A 20,347-nucleotide genomic window follows, 5' to 3' on the forward strand; every position below is an offset into this window, starting at 1 on the left:
TCAGTTACAATAAAAAGTCAGTTTGAATTGAGGTCAGCATAAAGGGATTGAAAAAGAACTTTTAACTTCTTTGAGCTGCTTGCATAACCGTTTTGGCATCAGAAGAAAGAGACTGAGCTAACCTCATGTACATTCAGATCTCACTCAATGGATTTAAAGGCCAACATTTAAAACTTTAAAGCTTTTATTTTTTTGAATGGTTTGACTTAGACTAACATAAGTGTTCCCATTCATCTATGGTGACTGTTCATCAGAACATGGAATTTCTCTTTTATACCTTCAATAGGATTTTAAATGGTTATACATTCAGCCAACACAGATCTCTTCCTTTACTTCCTTTCAAACTTGAGTAGAGCATTTTGATTCTATCCAATTTCAGCCACATCCCTTAAAGATCCTGATTTTGATCTGTTTCCTCCAAAATAATCTATCTTTTTTTGGTTTCTTTATATAGTCATCATTTCAAAGCTTCTTATGGTACATGCATTTGGGATTTGGTTTAGGCAGCAAAAAAATGTCTGCGCTCCTCTTAATCCATACTGTGTATGTTCTGGAAGCAAAGGCTGACAGTCTAGACAAACTAAACTAAAAACACTTGAGATCTGTTTCAGCAGTCTCAAGAGAGATCAAATCCAAAGACTAAAATTAGAAATGTAAACAATACTGTTTAATAGCAGTTGTAAGTTGTTACTTAATACTAGTGGGCAGCAGAGCTGCCTTTTCACTGAACCACTTACTGTATATCTCCTTAATTACTACCTGCTAAATGCAGCCAGCAGTATCACATCACTTAGCTCTCTGTACTACAGTGAAGTGGTGCATTGATATTGCATGTCAAGGCTCAATCAGGACTCTAAACCTGCTGCCCATTCAAATTCCTAAAGCCATGAGATTACCTGCATATCCCTCGTAGTTATTGACCAGAACAAACTGCTGAGCTCAGCTGCACTGAGTAGGAGAGAAGCAGTTTAAAAGATTCCCCTATGACTCATCAGATGTGAGCTGCACCCTTCAGCTGACAAGAAGCAGGCTCCTCAGATGAGTGACAGCAATGCCATTTGGCAGTGCCCCCAGCACAGGACCCTATCTTGTTATTTAACCACCACTGAACTAACAGATCTGTTCAGACTTCCTAGCACATTAGTTGTAGGATTTTTTGACTCAGTACTGTATAGGGAGTAAGAAACAACATATCAGTACAGTAGCTTCCTGCATCAGATTAGCATCATAGGTATTTAACATTTTTTCTTGTTCTCTGAGGACAGACCTTGAAATGCTAAAACAGTTGATTTAATTAATGCAACACCGTGATTTCATGTAATTCTCATTTCTAGCACTTGAGATGGATGTAGATTAAAAAAAAAAAACAATGCCCAAAAACATATAAAACCTGCATATTTTAACATCTCTCATTGCCTCAAATAATAGCAATGCAATCACTGTATTAAAAGAGGCCAGCACTAATTATGTAATGCAGCAAGCAGCATGACATTTCCTATCAGCACTGCGAAGTTAGGAGAGCAGCAGTGATGTGGCTCAGTGAATACAGACTCGTGCTTGTTTCAGCTCACGGAACAGGAATAAGGATAAAATGATACTATCCATAAATTCCCCCAAGAGTGGTTATGAAAGACGAAATCAGGCATGAAGAACAGACTGAAAGGCTGGTGTGACAGCCTCTGTACTCCCTGATTCGACTGTTACCCATTTTAACATACAAAGAGGGCTTAACAGTTTGCCCTTAGTTCTAATAACAAATAATTGAAGTATCCTTTTAGTTTGAAAGACAATTCACCTTCGCTTCACCTGAATAACAAAAGCATACAGACAAAAAATACTACAGCAAACATGCAAGTTGTTTCTTCTTCACACTAGTTAAAGGTTGACGTATCAGTTCTTTTTTCACAGAAATACAGAATAGCTGAGATGGAAACATACTGGTATCTGTATTGAGGGACCATCCAGTCCAGTGCCCTTTCCAAAACTGGTTCAACAGCAGCAGGTTGCTCAGCGCTGTGTCCAGTCAGGTTTTGAATGTCTCCAAAAACTCTTTTGGCTTCTTGTTTTAAAGTCTGATCTTGACTGTAAAGTACATTTTCTTACGTTTAAATGAAAATTCCTATTTCCGTGTTCTCTCATTACCTATTTTTAATCCTTTCACTGGGCACCACTGAGAAAAGACTGGATGCAACTTATGTAAAGCCTCCCATCACAGACACATTTATACATCACATTACAGTGTAAAAAAATGAACTCTTAAAACATAACACCACTGAATAATAATACACTTTTGTTAGGATACTCCAGCCTCAGTGTTGCCAGATTAAAGTGAACCTTAAGACTCATTATTCTCCACGTTCACTTCATCTTACTATCTTTATTAAGTTGTCAGATCTGTATGAAAAGACTTCCTACTGTTATTGATCAAAATCACTGAGACCTTCCATAATAACCTGATTGAATTAAAATTTGATTCTTGGATTCTGAAAATGATGCATCCAGCTTCCAAATCTGAGACACTCCAATCTCCACCCTTGTTCTTTCGTGCAGTCACATTCACAGTGAAGTGGCAATTGTTAGATTTATACCCGTGCTATTCCTGCTTTGTTTAAGCACGAGAACTGTTGACAAGTAACCTATATAATCAAAATAATTAAACACAACAATAGTTATTAACTAACTTTAATTAACAACCAATTTACTTTAAATGTAGCCTAAGTACAAGGTTTTAGTTAATGCTAGCTATTAAGAAAGATGCAAGAATATTCTTCTCCCCTATTAAGCCCATCTTCAGAGCACACAGCTGAGTGTGGAATGTGCCGTTTCTGAACTAAAACACAGCATAATTAAGAACAGATTAATGTATTTTATAACTGCCCAATAATCTGTCCCACAGTTTTGGAAAAATTAGCTATATTTTCACCATCAACAAACAAGTTCAACATTGTTCTTCAAATGCAAAAGAGAAATTGAACTTAATTGAAGAACTGTAATTGGTACTTTCATAATGACAACCAAGCATCTGCTACCTTGTTTTCGATCTATTAAACTGAAGCTTTACTGTGTGCTGATATTAGATAGGTTTCATGAATTGAGGAATGAGACGTTTTCCTTGGTTTAACAATGATCTCAGTAGCAATAATCCATTTGGAAAACATCTTTTGAGTGATTTTGATACAGGCTGTAGTAATCTATCAGTGGTTCTTTCCCTAGAATTACAAGGCTTTCTCTCCAAGGTTGCCTATGAAAACCTCAGTCAGTGCTCCTAAACTTGACATCAAAATGTTACTCTTCCTCCCTTTAAATTAAGTAATATGGAATTAATAAAAACTATCATATTACTTAGTAGTCTGAAATGCATCACACCATCTATTCCACATAATCCATATATATACTCTTTTTAATAGGCATAACCTTCTCCATGCCTTCTACTGATCTGAAATGAAAAGAAGGAAAACTGTGTGTTGTAGGCATTAAACTGTTGCTTTAAGCTTATGTAATATCTGAAAAACCCTCACTAGAGAGCTGTGATAAGGATCATACTGAATAAGAATTTCATAATCGCATCAAACAGCAGAAAATGCATGCCCTTTATATATAAACATCAAAAGCTTTGATTTCAGAATATAACCAGCACTATTTACATGCAGCTGGTTTGTGCCTGCAGTATCAAAATGTACAAAACTTGCCAATACTTTGAATTTTCTACTTCTGGCTCTTAAATATAGTACAGATAGGAAAACCAAAGCAAAAAATCAGTCTCACTGCTCACTTTCTGGTTGCGGCATTAACAAACTGAATAGTTTATGGAGCTGAATTTACAAACTGTAAAGCAAATCTACACATATAAAAAATAAAAAGCTCTTTTTTTCTCACTTGATTTAAGCTACTGATTATAGCCTGTCATAATTATGGATGATGCCTATCAATAGTATTCAATTCCAGGGTAAGGAAAAGGGTTCTTCAAGCATCCATTTCTAAATAACTCAGAAAAGACCAGCAACAGCTATTTTGTTTATCAAACAAAATGCTCATCCTTTTTAAATCCATACTTGCACGTATCAGCTGAACTTATTTTTAAATTGGCTTTGGTTAGTTAGGGTTGTTGTTAGTTTTTGTTAAGCAAATGCAGGAATTCAAGTGTATATAATACATTATAGCGATGCTTATCTAATATTTTCTCAGAGGGATTTTTTTGCATGATTGATGGGGTAACGTTTGATATACATTATAAATTCCATCCTCTGGCCAGTTCCTCTCCAGGATACCATGAATGATGCCTTTGCTGGGCAGAACAGACTGAGAGACCGCAGCCAATTTTCATCTGATTGTTCATTCAAAAGGAAATGGTAAAGGAATGATGGAGAGCTCGAACATCTTGTCCTTTCTTAAAAGAAAATTCTCATCTTGTATTGTTTTTAATAAGCCCTTTTTTGCATCATTGTTTGCTTAAAAAAAACAACAACAAAACACTGCCATTTTTATAAAGCTGGTATTAAATTATCACATGTGAAATTATTGCATTTCTGTTCCTGATGATAAGGGAAATCTACATTAAAACAGATTAGAGAATGCGAAAGCAATCTATTTCACAGAATAGGTGCCTGAAGTGAGTGGTTTATGTCCACTCACTGAAAAACAAAAGCTCCCATCAAGAAAATCTGCTTTGTGATAATATCCCCTACAAAGCGCTAACACTGAATTCAAGCCAGTGTTAATAATGAGCTCCAAAGTGTGATGACTATCACAGTGGGGTTTCACAGCCATGAAAAGAAGCATGTGTGAGAATCATTCACTGTGCAGCCCATTTTAATGAAATAATAATCTTTAAAAAAGGGTCCTAAAAATGATCAGACAGCTATGAGTAGCATTAATAGATCTAGATGAAAACACTTCGTAATACCATGCAGGAAGGGGGACTTCTAAGCCTGCTTTCATCTCCAGGTATGTTTGGAAATACCTGGCATTTATCCATATAAGTGAATCATCCTGCACCAGTGCAGGAACAGAGGAAAAAGAAGAATATGAAGGTAACATAAATAAAATAAGAGAAAACCTTATGCAAGGTAATAGAGAAACTTGCACCATGACAAGTTAAAAACAAAACAAAACCAATTTATTCATTCTCAGAAAAGTAAACAGGAAAACCAGAAAAGAAAAGCTATCATTCCAGTAACAAAATGCTTGTAAGTGACTGTCCATCTTGTTTATAGCCCTGCAGTGATTAATTATTCTGACAGGAAAAAACTGAATCTGCAATTAACAAATTGTGAAGACAAACAAGGCCAGTATGAGTATGGTTTTATATACCTGTTTTCTCTAGTATGAAGAAAGAAAGCAAATCTAATTCAACTGTATCATCAACTTTTAGCTAGTATGTCAGGCTGTACTGTACGGTGTAGGACTATTCATCCATCTTATTTTCCTATATGCATGTGTTATTAAGGCACAGCAGTGAACTCTGATAATAAAGAAGGGACTAAGGAACAGTCTTGTCTGCACTAAATCTGTCTGTTGCCAGGTTCATTTGCAACTATAGTTTACTGCACAAGAAGCACTTAGGAGAAATAAATAGCTGTGAGGGTATCACACACACTCTGCATACAGCATTTCAGCCGTACTCTGGGAACCCGCCTTGCCTCTGCCAACCCAGCCAGAAATGAAAAGATCCATCCTCCCATTGCGTGTAGCAATGCCAACAGCAGATTTACACAATGGCCCTGCTCTGATCTCTGCTCCCTAATCCTGCTTTACTTAGGTAAATCTACCCCAGACAACTGTGATGGAGCTTTCTGTGCAGCTGATTCCTTTCCAACCCCCCACATACAAGTCCTAGAAGAAGAGGCTTTATTAAGAAATGCTCTCAGCTTGCAGGACAACGCTCGTGCATCCTGACTGCATTAAGTGCGTGCTGGACGTCACACGTCCTGTGCTGTACGCATCCCTCTGGTCTTTCCTAAACACACTTATCTCAGTTATTATCTCAGTATCTCATTTAGTCAGAAAAGTTATATGTGTACCTCACATTATATAAAACTTCAATGGCAAGCCATGTGTGAAGATCATCACTTTCTGCTATTTACCGTTCCTACAGCAGAGACAATTAACTGCATGATCTATTCTCTAATAATTGTTATTTACACAGTAAATGATACGCATGTTATATATTGTTTCCTCCTGTCTACATTATTCTGATAAAATGTTTAAAGAGTTTTAAAGAAAATATCCAGGATTCTTCCTACAGAAAGATACTTTGCCTGCAAAGCCCCATTGCCTCATCTATAACACGTACCTACATTATGTATTTGTCTAACACTGCAAATAAAATATAGAAATCATAATAAAGAAATAGAATTCACTGATAAAGATAAAACGTACGCCTCTGGAGTTAAAACTCTTACTGACTTCCATCAAATCACATCAATTGTTAGAAATAAATTTACAGTGCACTGCACTTTCAAAAGACAACTCAGATGGAACGGGACCAATTGGGTAGGGCTGGAAAAATGTTTTTCCCATCTAAGCAATTGGTCTGTTGTACAAAAAGACAACAAGATCAAGGCTGGAGCTCTAGAAAAGTGAATTTCATGCTTCACTTAGAAATAGGGAGCTTTAAATTGAGCAAGGAACCATCACTCACCAGGAAGATTCTAAACTCCTGTAAGACTTTGTGTTTTCTTTCCTCATTTACCCAATCCCAATCACCACTGTGTGGCATTTGTGCAACACTGTAAAAGACAGTTGTTGGCAGTGCTATCTGAGAAGTAACTTTGTGTAAGTAATACTGTTTATTTTCCAAATCATTAGTCCGATTGGCATTAACCTTTTAATTTTAAACGGATCAAACGCAGCATTTAGCTAGAGACTGAGAAGTGCTCAAGAGAGTATTTTAATGCCATCACCTGAGCACTTAAGAAACAAGAGGATAAACAGTTTTCACAAATTTCTGCTACCAAGACAACATGCTGAAAGCAGCCAGCGACAGATTTACATTCCCAGTGTACTCCACAGTGCAGTAAGAAGGCTCGGGCCCTTTGCTCCACCTCATCTGCTGCTATGCCAGCTGACCGGGAGGCAGTCCCCAATGCCATCTCATGTGCTATGTTACAGATATTCATCCCAGGTGTTTCTTACTGTTTGCTAATTTCCAGGATTATTATGTAAGGATAAAACCCTCCATAGATCCATATTCACATGAAATGGCTGTCAAATACCACTCCTCCTCCTCTGCCTCACTCAGTCTTAAAGATACTGAAAACTTGACTCTATTGATAAAGGCGGAATATATTTTTGAGAGTTGCCAGAAGAAAGAAAGCTGAGGCAAGAAAACCATTATAAAGGATGATCTCTGCTCAGACTGTCACCAAAATTAACTGAAATCCCTCTATTCCAAAAATGCTCATACAGAGGCTCATCTGGGGCTGGGGTCAGAAGGTAGGGGGAGTTTGGTTGCTGTCAACCTTGGCAAACTTCACTGCTTTCTTAGAGACGTGTCAGTGTCATAAGCAGGTGGTTTTCAGCTTTACGATCAACAGGAAATACATTGCTTTCTTTGTTCTGACAGCAATATTTATTTATTTATTTTTAATTCACCACGTTTGTTTTATCCAATAAAGCCCTTTTGTCCAAAAAGCTGTAAAAGGTCACATTCATCAGCTAATATTTACCCAAATGTAAATGTTTGCTTCATTTTGAAAGCTGTGGAAGGCAGTGAATGTTCTGCACTGTTCTGTGACATCTCTGCCTTTTTCTTTCAAAGCTGCAGTAAAAGGACGTCAATCCACCATGCTACACACCATGCAAATGCAGTAAATTATGCTCCAGATCCTCAGAACTGAAAACAGCCCTCATGGTGCTGATATACACCTAATACAAGGATAAGTAGCTCTTTTTTTGCTCCTTAGACAGCTATCAAGTACCCACTGAAATGCCTGTTAGGTCATAACAATGACTGGTTCAGCCACGTCCACTGGAAATGAAAATCCCTCAACTAAATGTGAGACATGACCTGCTTTTAATAAGAACATGTTATAGTTATCCAGCAAAGCATGTCATCTTTGCCCTCTGACAGATTTCAGGAAATTAGAAGAAAAGTAAACAAATAATAAAGAAGAATATAGAAAATAATGCTCTGAAAGTAAAGCCTCTTATTTATTTCCATAGAAACTTTAAAAGCTACAAAGAGCACAATAACACTGTCTGACAGAGCTAATTCTCAGCTACAAAACATGTTTTTCAATATAGCCATCACCATTAGCTCTGCATTTGTGCCAGAGATGAACAAGAAAGAGCCTGCATACCACACTCATCAAAATCTGCAGCAGCAGAGGTGACCCATTGCCATTGCCACTGCTGAAACGCACCACCTGCTGCCTCACTGTGCTCACATCCACTGCTTGGTCTCCATAAATGCTCTGCAAGTGTCAGTGAATACCAATGGATGCTATTTTTTTTCTGCATAGAAGAAGATTCATCAAAACCTCTTTGCTTCGTGTGTACTTTCATGTCAGACACCATTTTGTCAGAGTGCTCCTTTGCTGCTATTTCTCTCGTGAAAACAACAACACCTATACTGAGATCACAGTGAAATTTTAGAACTACTATTAACCAGGAATTTACATGAAACTGCTGCCACAAGAAAGAGGATATTAAACATATATGTTATAGATGCAACCCTTTGGAAAGTGGTCTTATATCTTCCCACATGGCACTCAGAAAGCTAAATATTCAGATGAGAGTCTGAACCAGCATGAAGTTGAACAAAAAAAACCTCATTTCTGTGTTTGATCTCAAGCATTCAAAACAAACAGCAAAACACTGAACAACTGAGGAGCAGCTGACATTAAGTCTTAATCTGCCAGCTGCACCTACCTGAACTAGCAGTCTGCTGTGCCACCTCATCTCAGAAATGAACAAGTTCTGCCAATGCTGGTAATGTTCTCTGAAAGCTCTACCAGTGCTGAACTCCATAGTGACAGCTAGAACTGATATCAGCAGCTAGCAATTATACAAACACTGATGTACACATCTACCTATTGCCCTTCATTCCTATTTGTCTGTATTTCCATTTTTTAATCCCAGTGTGTGTGCTGAGGCACAGTTTGGTTCCATTTCAGTTCCTGCAGGAAGATGCAAATAGACTTATGGGGGCTGTAATCATATTAACATAATTAAAATGTATGTTCCTCTCTCCAACAATCAAACATTACACTGATTTATGAGAGCATGCTCATTAACAGCGAAACATTCCTGCTAATTTCCAAATATGTAAATTAGATTTCAAAAAGCCACTGCCATAAAACATGTAGCATTTGCACTAAACCACCTAAGAAAGGAAGGCCCATTTTCATTTTGGCTAACCTATTTGGTTTCGATCTGGGCAGACCATAAGAAAAAGACAGCATGAGATCCAGGAATCAGGTGAGAACTGATGGTATTTGGATCCTCACAGCTGAAAATGGCGTGTAGCTGAGTGAGCTCTGCACTTCCAGAGTATCTGAATTCCAGGTTGGAAGAAGCAGCTCTGACCTTAGTTGTCTACAGCTACTTGTCTTTGCAGTACAACAGAAGAGCTGTGTTCATTAAGGGCTGATTTCAGCTGCAAAGAGGCAGCAAACAGAACCTGTCTGAGCTGCTGAAGGCTTCATGTCCTTTCTCAATGCAGGAAGTAGCTCTAATCTGCTCTATTTCCAGAGAGCTCTCAATGAGAACAGAACAGTGGGTGCCTCACAGTATTCAGCCAATTGTTTGTGTGTGATTGTGCTTAAAAATGCTACTTTTAAAATATCATGAGGTGCATATATGATGCAGCTCAGATCATTATTGATCTGTGAAAAGGACAATGCAGAAACTCACAAGCTAAAAGGGCATTTGGTCTGATATTAAGTTTGACCTTTCAAAGAAAAAATTTACTGGAACTGCAAAAGTTCTCAGTCTCTTACTAGCCATATACAGAAAAGTCTATTGGTACAAGACACCATGGTTTTTCCATTTTGTCCTCCTTCAATGAGTAAATAAAACATTTTGGGTCGTAATTCACTTGAAAATGTGATGATAAAGACTGTTCGCTGATTTAACCAATCCTGTTTCTCTTACTTAAGAATTAATTCAGGATTTCACACAAAAAATAATTTTACTGATAGGAAGCCTCAATGAAAACTTGTTTTATGAGTGAAGATACCCGCACACAGGTTGGACCATCCCAATCTGTTGGTGGGAAAACATTTTAAAACGTAGCATGGTCTTGTATATACATGTACAATCCTGTTGTCGAAGAAGAAGCCCACATAAGTATTTTCACAGCCTCTGCTCTCATTCTGAGGAATTCAGCAGCATTTAACATGGATGTTAAGGAATTAATCATACTTTCACAAGTTATGACTCCTTCCACCATATTTAATTTTACTAGAGGGAAAAAAAACCAATCTACTCACCAGAATTTTTGTAGTGTAAGCGCTGTTGATAGCAATTGCATTAACCAGCAATTCGAGGGTCTTAGCAGGTACAGAGTCAGGGTCAGGGATCTCTTTGTAGTGCACATCACCAATATAGGCTTGGACGACTGTCATCCGGTTGGTTGTTAGTGTCCCTGTTTTGTCAGAGCATATGGCTGTAGCATTACCCATAGTTTCACAGGCATCTAAGTGGCGGACCAGATTGTTATCCTTCATCATTTTCTGAGAAAAAGCAAAGAAGACCTTCAAGACCTACTTTGACAAATCTTAAGCATCAGTCATACAAAGGAAAGAAGTACATATCTTGTTCGCTAGCATGTAAAGCTCCTGGTAACTTTGTAAACTAAGCAGGGATTTCTGTTGTTTGAAAACCTGCAGTTTTAAAGACTCCAGTTAGCATACAAATGCATTTTTTTGTTTTGTCAGAAGTACTTTCAAAGTAATACTGTAAAGAAACATCTCTCTCATTATCATTTTAATGACATTAATTTACAGGCCAACTTCATTCAAACCTGACAAAAGCTGAAGAACTTACAGCCAGCAAACGAGCAATCTCGACAGAAAGGTATTTTTCTCCTATAATTATTTTGAATGTTTCTTACCTTTACAGAATAAGCCAAAGAAATAGTGACGGCAAGTGGAAGACCCTCAGGGACAGCAACCACAAGTACAGTAACACCAATAATGAAGAATTTAACAAAATACTGAACATAGACGGGAGTGCACTCAGGTAACCACTGTTTCTTTTTCACCACAAAGGTGTCAATGGCAAAATATAGAACCAAAATGATTACAGTGATGGCAGACATCACCAAACCTGTAAATAGAAACAAGCAATTACTACAAAGTAGAACACAGTTAAAAACATGTGCAATTTTCTTATATTTGAGTTTTACGTAAAATTATTTTCTCACCTTTATAAGAGTTTACATTGCCACCAGTACAAATAATGAGGACTAAATGTGCTCTCATACAGACTGTGGTAAGGTAGATAGAGTCCAGGATCTCTTTAATACCATTAGAAAAATATAGCTAGCAAACATTACATCGCTTTGAAAGACCTTAACTTTCTACCTGCAGTGTTACAGAAGTACCACTTTTAACAGCATGGATCAGGTGGTACTGGGCAGAACAGTCAATGGATGAGTCATATTTGGATACAAGGCACGAACATGGATGACAAGAGATAATAAATAGAATAATTTTAGAATCTCTAAGTGGGAAATATTGTGAGAATGATATTTCAAGATTATATTAGAGATTCTATAACTACATACTTCGAAGGGAAGAGGAAATTAATATAATGAATATACTGAAGATCTTCAGTAACACCTACTGTCTTCAGAACCATACTCTGACTGCCCATTTCTAAATGTTGCACTAATAAAGCACTACTATTTATAAGAATTATTTGCTTATAAGCCCTTAGTGCTTAGTAATAATATACTGCTATCCAGTCAATTACCCCATCATACCTGCTTTGCCTATCTGGACTGCCAGCTTGGTCAGCTTTCCCTGAAGGACAGATTTTTCTTTCTTATGCATGTTGGATTTCTTTTTGTCTTTGTCATCTCCTTCTCCCCCCTCGGCACTCTTCAGTGGCTGCATCTCCATGGCAGCAGCCCCATCCTGCTGCTTGGCTAATAACGCAGAACAAAACTGTTACTTCAAAACTGTTTTCCATGCTTTTTCTTGTAGCGTTGATACTTACTGAATTAAACTAGCAACACTCATTGTTGGAGCTGATGAATGTAACACTGTAGAGTATTACCCTCTGCTCCCACAGCAAACATGCCCAGGTGAGGACCCAGAGAGGTTCCAGAGGGACATAAATGTACAAGTTTACCCACATGCCCTTCATGTGAGGGAATATGTATGTAATGCATCATTTGTCATGTACTGTGAAAACCATTAATTCTGGGTTGGTTTGCTTGTTTACCACCAACAATATTCTGTATCATACACATATATATCACTCGATGTTTTGCAACACTTGGCAAGTAACAGCACATCAGCACTGCAGGATTTCCTAGAATAGCAGATCTCAAATATTTTGGCAAGTTGACTGTAATTTTCTAAATTTTGTATGTCTCATAGACTACATGCAGCCTTACAATCTTCATGTTAATTAAACCACTTTAAAGGCAGTGTGGTTGCAGGGATGATCCATCCACCTGCTGCTCAACTCCATGGGCATCTCAGCCACCAGTGGACCATAATTCGTGAACCACTATTCTAGAATAATACCAAACTTAAATAAAAGTTTCCTTAGCATTCATGCTCGGATGGCCTGGTCTGACCTTCAAGTCAGACAGCAATACCATCATCATTCTTCTGTAAAAGAACCAAAACCATAACCTTAAAGGCTAAAGCATCCTTCCTTGAAAGAATGCTAATGCTAATACAAGGAAACTTCAATTTAGTATCAAAGAAAAATTGATGCTTTTTAAAAGCAGTGGCTCTCCACAATTTATATATGTGTATATATTTGTTTGGTACAGAAAGGAAAATAAATTAAACAGAATGAGATGAAACAGATCTGCTCAGGTTTGTCATTCATCAACAGTTTTTAGAAAATTATGCACATTTGACCTGGAAATGTAACTGGTCTGTCTAACCTTAAACCATATGCATTCAGTATGGCTTTATTTAATACTTCTGTACAAGTACCAGCTGCCTTTATCTGTTCTGTTTCTGATCCATTACCTTTGCAAAGCCTAGAATTTTCCAAAAAGAATAAAATGGTGTAGTTTAATTTCCTTATTCAACATAATCTAAAGAAACCATGAATTCTGGGGTCTCTTGTCTAATAAAAACAGAACTATAGCTTTGCTTCAGAGGAAGTAAAATATTTACTTCCAAGTCTTCCAGAGATTGTATAGTAAAGAAGAAACATATAATGTTCTTCATCTTCCCCATCCTTATAGCACACTCGAAAGAACCCAAGGCATTACATTTCCTTTCATTATTACTTTATCTTTTCCCTACAAATAAAAATGTTTATACAACGCCTTCAAACATCAAAGTTGACAGGACATATCAAAAAGATATGACACATAGCATACATAATTTGCACACAAAAATGAATAATTCAAACAAGCTTTGTGACATGGAGGTATCTTCATATAATGACATCTTCCTCTCCTAAGAATCTGATGCATCAAAATCCTATAAATCACAATTTCTTTGGTAGGACCGTTTGTACACGTATACAAAAACCACAGATTTTATTTTTCAGTAGCTTCTAACTACATGCTAAACATCACATCCACAACCTGCTTAATAGGAAAGAAGATTACCTTTGTTCTGGCTGTTCTCCATATTCCCATCCTGCATTTTGCCTATATGACAAAAAATTTCAACAGACAACAGACAGTAAACAATCTTCACCCACGACAACATGAAAATGGGAATTTAAATAAAAAGGGCAGACAAAAGTAATGGCAGTGTTACAGATACTAAGTTATGATCAGTAGCCTCTGTTACATGTTTACTTAGAAGCACGGACAACATCAGGTGGATACATTAAGCATCTGCACATCAGGTTTAATGGCACAATGTATAATACTAAATATCATTACTTGTTTGTTTTTTTTTAACAAATTAATTGTGTAAATAGTGAGAGTGAAACTAATAAAAAGAATCCAGTAGAAAGCAGAAGTTCAATAATAGTCCTGAACTGAAATCTCAGACATCTACAACTCAATTTAAAACCACAGGTAAGAAGTTGGCAAACACCAGCACATAGCACGACTTTCTTAACACCCACCAAAATTAAATGAATTATTTTGGCAAATTAAGACAACAAATAACTAAGTGTTAATGAATACAAATACACTGAACTGTAAAATGACATCTTTCCTATTTTTGCTACATTATTTAGCAAGTTACTTCTGTAAATGTGAATGTCAGGCGATCATCCTATATTCTGATCTATTCTGATGAAAGATGTAAAATATATTTGTAATTCGCAATGCAATAATCTAGCTACATTTAGTTTTAGCATCTCAAACCAATCATTTGGAATAGACCATTTCAAACTGCCTTTGAAATAGAAACAGCACAGTACCAGTTAGAGCAAAGGAAACTGACTGTGTTCTTCCTGCTCTACTCTGCTTTCTCATTCATTTTTCTGAGTGCAATTCAAAAACTTCAAGCAGAATAGTTAAAGATTCTTCAGCTAAAAAAATACAGATACAGCTTTCTATGTGAATCAAAGTATTTTGCTACTGTCTGCATTTGCTGTTTAAGAGAGGTGTAATCATTGCTGTAATGAATTACACTAATGATTCATTTAGCCTGGCTGCCTAAAAATACAAGGACAAAAAGATGGTCAATCATAACCAACAACGTAAACACATTTATTTCAGACAGATATTCTAAACCTCTTCAGCTGCTGCACTGGTTAACATATCAGGGACTGCTAGGAGGAGTAACGTGAGTTACTTATTAGAACTCGTTCTATTCAAGTCATTTAGATAGATTAATGAAGAATAGACAATTAGGTAAGGAAAATAATACAGCAAAGGGAAATAAATGATTTGGTTCCTTGTGTTCCCTGTACCTTACTGAATACTAAGTCTGCAATTGACAAATCTTAAGAAGAAAGTAAGAAATTAACGTGACAGAATCATTACTGCTGAGAAATCCTTCTCCTTTCAGCTTGTGCCAGTTTCCCATATTAAAAAAAAAAATAAAAATACATATTTTATATTTTCTAAACACAACGGTATAAAATCAGAGGAATTTTCTTTTAAGAACTAAGTGTATTTTCTGGATATACACACACATATATATTAACTAATAAGACTAACTAACAATTATATATTTTCATGTCAACTGCAAGAACTCTATGGAATGGGCCAACAGACTGTGTCAGAAGCCTGTGCAGCTTCATCACTGCAAGTCCAGGGACTGCACATAAAAAGCATTTTCTCTGGGTCACCGGTATATTCCTAAGTAGGATATAAACCAATTCATTTTAAAATGTGATAAGTTGATTTTCAGCTAAAAAAGTAATAGCATTTCTGGTGCTAAGTACTTATTCAGGTATATAATTTGTTTTGTTACTTGGAGGTATCTTCTACACAGAGGCATAAGCCATGAGGTTAAACTGTTCATTTCTTGTTATACCTCAGGGAAAATTCTTAGATATTATTGAAAAATTTAGTTTAATCTAGACTGCAAAAAAGGTTACAAGAAGTTGCTCTCCTCTTAGAATTTAATTCTTTCTTATCTCCAAAACTTGCTAAAAAACAGCAATGAGGGAAAAGGCTCTATAGCAAGTAAAGACTAAACGTTCTTTATGAACAGAAAAACACAGCTGTTCTAAGACTAGTATTCTAGACTAACACTGACCCATTCCATTTAATACTGGAATTATAAAAGACTGAAACACCTGTATGCTACAAATGGGGTCAAGAAGCTGCACTAAGAGACAGTCAAAACTGACTACATGTATATATATATATACATATATATATATATATATATTCAGTTAGTGCAAACTGACTCATAGATAGAGTCACTGTCCAAAAGCATGCACAAATATCCACACATTCCCATTTCAGTCAGCCACTTTCAAAAAGATGCTGACAGCAGCATTTTTTTAATGAAAACACTGCAAATTAGAATTGAGCCAGATTCCTGACCCCAGCATTACTTCTCAAAACTACGTGAAGACTTTATGAACACTTATGAGAGTGCCACATCAGAAGAAAAGGTGATACAGTCCCTTCATCATGGTGTTCTTCAGGTCTGTGCTGATCAATGCGAAAAGAGTCTTACAGTGAAACCTCATGTACAGGCAACTCAAAAGTTTTGAAACCAGTCTTTGTTAACTGAAGCTTTTAACTGCAATTTTAATCAATAGCAAAGAGATGACAGTCCCTGTTTGTTCAACTTCCATGCCTAATTCCATGTGAATGAAATAACTCATTCATGGCCTCTTTGTGGCATCTCTTATAAGCTGCTGTAGAGTTTATGGAATAGGAGCACTTAGAGGGTAATGACACACATAAAACATCTGCGCAGTTCATAGAGGAAAGAGGGAATCTTATATAGTTGGGAGAGAGATCTATCAAATAAAACAAGCTAGGTGTTCTTGACGTACCATTGACTAAGCTGGCATTTGCATTATCAGTGGCATTTGCACCTGCTGCACCATCTGTAGCTGAAGGAGGGTGGGAGGAGGGATGGGAAGAATCTACTGAATAATAATGGATAAAAACAAATAAAAAACAACAAAAAACAATAAATAATAATGACAAATGCACACAACAAAAGCAAAAACATTTATGAAATACTGTGGCTTTGTTTTCTCCAGAATCAATGTTTGAAATTAATCAACTTAACTGGCAAAAGCAAAACATCAATATAGGAAAGCAAAAAACTCATATATAAAAGAACAATAATTACTAAATAAAAAAGAAAGACATTTAACAAACTTGACAGCTGGTGAGAACTGACTACACGTGACGCTATGTATGGTCCTGGATATGAAATTTTTGGCTCAATTTAAAAAAGATCTGCAAATGCTGGAAAAGGTTGAGATATTTCCCTTGAGTAAATGAACTTAAGGGATGCACCGGGATTTTTAAAACGTGCAGCACACTGCATAGTATATGCAACATGACATAGTTTGTATTTGATGTAACACCGCCTGCTTCAGTACATTGCTGCTGGCACAGCCCAGTTTCACAGGGGCTGGCCCAATGCATGTCCTGTCATCACCTAGTAAAAATGTACACTGATCTGAGTAGAAACAGAAAGTTTTCCATGCTGTATGCAGAAATGTAGAAGAAATGCAGGGTCTTGAAATACACGGATTTGTGGAGAATAATGTGTTGCTTCAAATTCAAACGATAGGCATTCTGTAATTGCCAGTTCCGAGGTAAAATGAAAAAAGTTACAGAACATGAAGTCCTTGTTTTGTTTTTAGCAATTATCTCCACGTTAGAGAAACTGCTCAAGCAACACGTGGATGGGAAACTGATCCCTTTTCATTATTTTATTCTGGACTTTTTACTAGACTACAGAAGATGAATCTCTGCAAATTACAAACTAAGTTTTACTTGTTTCTGTTGGCCAGTTGTTCACCAACCACACACAGGTCCTCTCATGAGTCCAGGCCAGGAGTCTTAAACTTCCTCAGTATTTAGCCCATAATGATCGTTTCATGCTGTACTGGTTTGTTGTTCAAGAGAAATCATTTTCTTTTATTTACAAATGGTAAATGGAGAAGAAGAAAATAAACAGCGTACAGGATTTAAAAGCACATCCTGGGTAAGCAATTCATGAAAATTTCAATTGCAAATGATTACTCTGATGATAACAACATTGTTTTGGTTACTCATGCTTATTTTTTTATTCCATTTGGATACTCATACTAACCAGCACAGCATGAATTGCTAATAACAAATCACGCATTTCAGCATTTAATAAACCGTAATTTACTTGTGGAGATTAACTGAGTACTCAAGCTTAACAGTAAGATTTGCAACACCAATAATGCGTGCACACATAAATGTTGGCCATGAACAATCGTGTTGATTTGAAATTATTCTTTAATTTAACTGGACCGATTAAAAGACAGTTATCTTGATCATTCGTTCAACCCTGATTTGCACCAAAGCTTGCTGGCTAAAAGCCTCATCTTTTCATCTTATGTGGGAGGCTGCTTACTCTACCTGGAAGCTGATGTCCATCCTCCTGTTTCACACCTGTATGATGATTTTCACAAAATGTTAATGAACAATAAAAACATACACCCACATGAGACTGAAGCAAATTGTTAGGACTGGTGGGATTTCAGTGAATGGCAGGTTTATATATCTAAGTTGGGGCTCAATCAGCAATCACCTTTGCGTAGACACTCTTCTGCACTAGCACAAATCTGCTAGTAACACTACAAAATGAGGAGAAATGTTCTTGGTACTGCAGCTATATGCAGTTGGATTAAGTGAGTAAAAAGATCTTACACATCTCTGCAAGAATCTCTGTCTCTAGGAAATAAGTGATGAGCACAGTGCATAGAATGACTTTGCTGTCTCAGATTTCTCTTTCACTATGCTATCCACAGTGAAACATAGGAGAATTATCAGTGTCCTGAGCAAAATAATATAATGCTAAACAAAGGACCTCAGGGCAGGCAGCTTTCAAGAGATACTGAAGTTGTTCCTTTCCATCTACAGTATCCTTATCCACTGCCAAAACAGAAGCTGCCAGCTCTGGGAACATCTATGTCTGGGAGTCTTGCTTCAGTGGCAGCATAATCAGACTCCAAGACATTGTTCAAAGCTAGTCTGACATGGAAGTGTTTTACTCTGTGGGAAGCTTTGATCTTTCTAAAGTTCTGCAAACTTTATCAAGCCTACCAGGTATTGTGCATTTCTGTGTTTCATCACATAAGAAGGGATTTCTGCAGAGAAGCAAGGAGTAAAGTGAAACTGCTTGCTGCACATTTGCAAAAATTTTAGGCCGTGAAAACAGTTTTGCATTGGCCTTCCTATATTCAGTTACAGATCAAAGGAATGGAAAAGAAATAACAAAGGTGGAATAACTCTGATAGTTAGAAGTAAATCATTCAGTACTGCTATAACTATTTTATTAACTGTGAAAAGCACTAAAAAGAGGGGGAATGTCCAAAAGAAAATCATATTAATGGGCCCTCATGTGTGTCTGATAGTAAATATTCCTAGAATAAGCATGGTAAAAAAATCTGAAAGTACAAAGAAACACTTTAGAGAAAGACTGTACGGACTGCAAAGGACATATTACATCACATTTCTGTTTAGTGTTCAACCATAAATTAGCAATTGCTTATAACTTCAAACTATAATATCAAAAGTCTGTAGAAACTTCTTTATCTACTGATACATGACCTCAAAGTTAAACTCTGTTAACTTTTAGTGCTATTTACTTCGCTCTCTTTTACTAGCCTTAGTCTGATTCTGTAGCTTAGTAAATTACCCAAACAATTACACGATAGTAAAAAGCCACATCTTATTTTATTTCTGAAGCCCAAGTTACCTTCTCTGAGTTCTTATAAAGGATACTACATAGATGTAAATGCGTGTTCCCTTGCATTTAATTATATACTGAGAGTCTGCAATTTCACACTGGAAAAACAACTTGTTATCCAATGCATGTTATTGGTAACGGCTATTACTGTTTTTCCATGTGACAGGCAATGACAAAAATGGGTACAAAAAAGTTTTTAAAATCTTTTTTGTTTGTTTGTTGGTGGAACTTTTTTGTTTAACTGATTTGTGGGTTATTTATTTTTGTCAAGAACTGAGGAGATTTCTGGCTATTAAAAACAACAACAACAAAAAAAGCTTCCTTGAGAATATTTATATGTGTCGAGAAACTTACCTTTTTTGTCTTTCTTTTCTTCTTCTTCTCCTCCAGCACCTAACAGAGTAAAGATGATGCCTGTCTGAGAGTTCACACCCACAGCAGTTACAAGCATTCGTCCGGAGCCTTCCATGACGTGAGTACCTGAATGTATGGAATATAACCATTTTATATATATATACACATTTTTACATACACACATATATATATACACACATTTTTATACCTATATGTGTATGTGTGTATATTGGAACCTCTTAGAAAACTTCTGCTATGAGTTGAGGAGACATAAACAAACTAAAGCTTCCTAGAAACACTCATGAGTGTTTTGATCTGACATCTTGAGAAATCTTACAGCACCGGGTATTTAAAAAAAAGCTTGAAATTCAGAATTGTTATGACCTGTACTTAAAGCCAATTACTAAAAGCCTGAACCATACAGAGAATTCTCAAACAGGCTTATTGTAAACTACCACAAAACGGATTTTAACCAGCTGAGTGATGCGTCTGCTGCTCTGAGCAATTACAGAATGTTA

The 20,347-nt window shown here is 36.6% G+C and overlaps 1 protein-coding gene across 47 annotated transcripts in view; it reads right to left on the reverse strand.

Moving 5' to 3' along the window:
- Positions 1 to 20,347, reverse strand: part of ATP2B2 (ATPase plasma membrane Ca2+ transporting 2) — a 303,612-nt gene that overhangs the window by 40,978 nt on the left and 242,287 nt on the right. For 19 of the 47 annotated variants that reach the window (XM_072347821.1, XM_072347799.1, XM_072347802.1 and 16 more), the window contains 4 exons: positions 19,830 to 19,955; positions 11,930 to 12,094; positions 11,057 to 11,271; positions 10,434 to 10,676 (listed from right to left, as the gene is read on the reverse strand). In XM_072347821.1, the coding sequence (XP_072203922.1) occupies positions 10,434 to 10,676; positions 11,057 to 11,271; positions 11,930 to 12,094; positions 19,830 to 19,955 (749 nt within the window). Of the gene's footprint in view, positions 1 to 10,433; positions 10,677 to 11,056; positions 11,272 to 11,929; positions 12,095 to 13,753; positions 13,796 to 16,566; positions 16,660 to 19,829; positions 19,956 to 20,347 lie in introns of all 47 variants that reach the window. The other 28 variants (XM_072347778.1, XM_072347775.1, XM_072347779.1 and 25 more) reach the window with 2 other exon arrangements.

The sequence above is a fragment of the Excalfactoria chinensis genome, chromosome 12, assembly GCF_039878825.1.
Source record: "Excalfactoria chinensis isolate bCotChi1 chromosome 12, bCotChi1.hap2, whole genome shotgun sequence".
In the NCBI taxonomy this organism is placed as follows: domain Eukaryota; kingdom Metazoa; phylum Chordata; class Aves; order Galliformes; family Phasianidae; genus Excalfactoria; species Excalfactoria chinensis.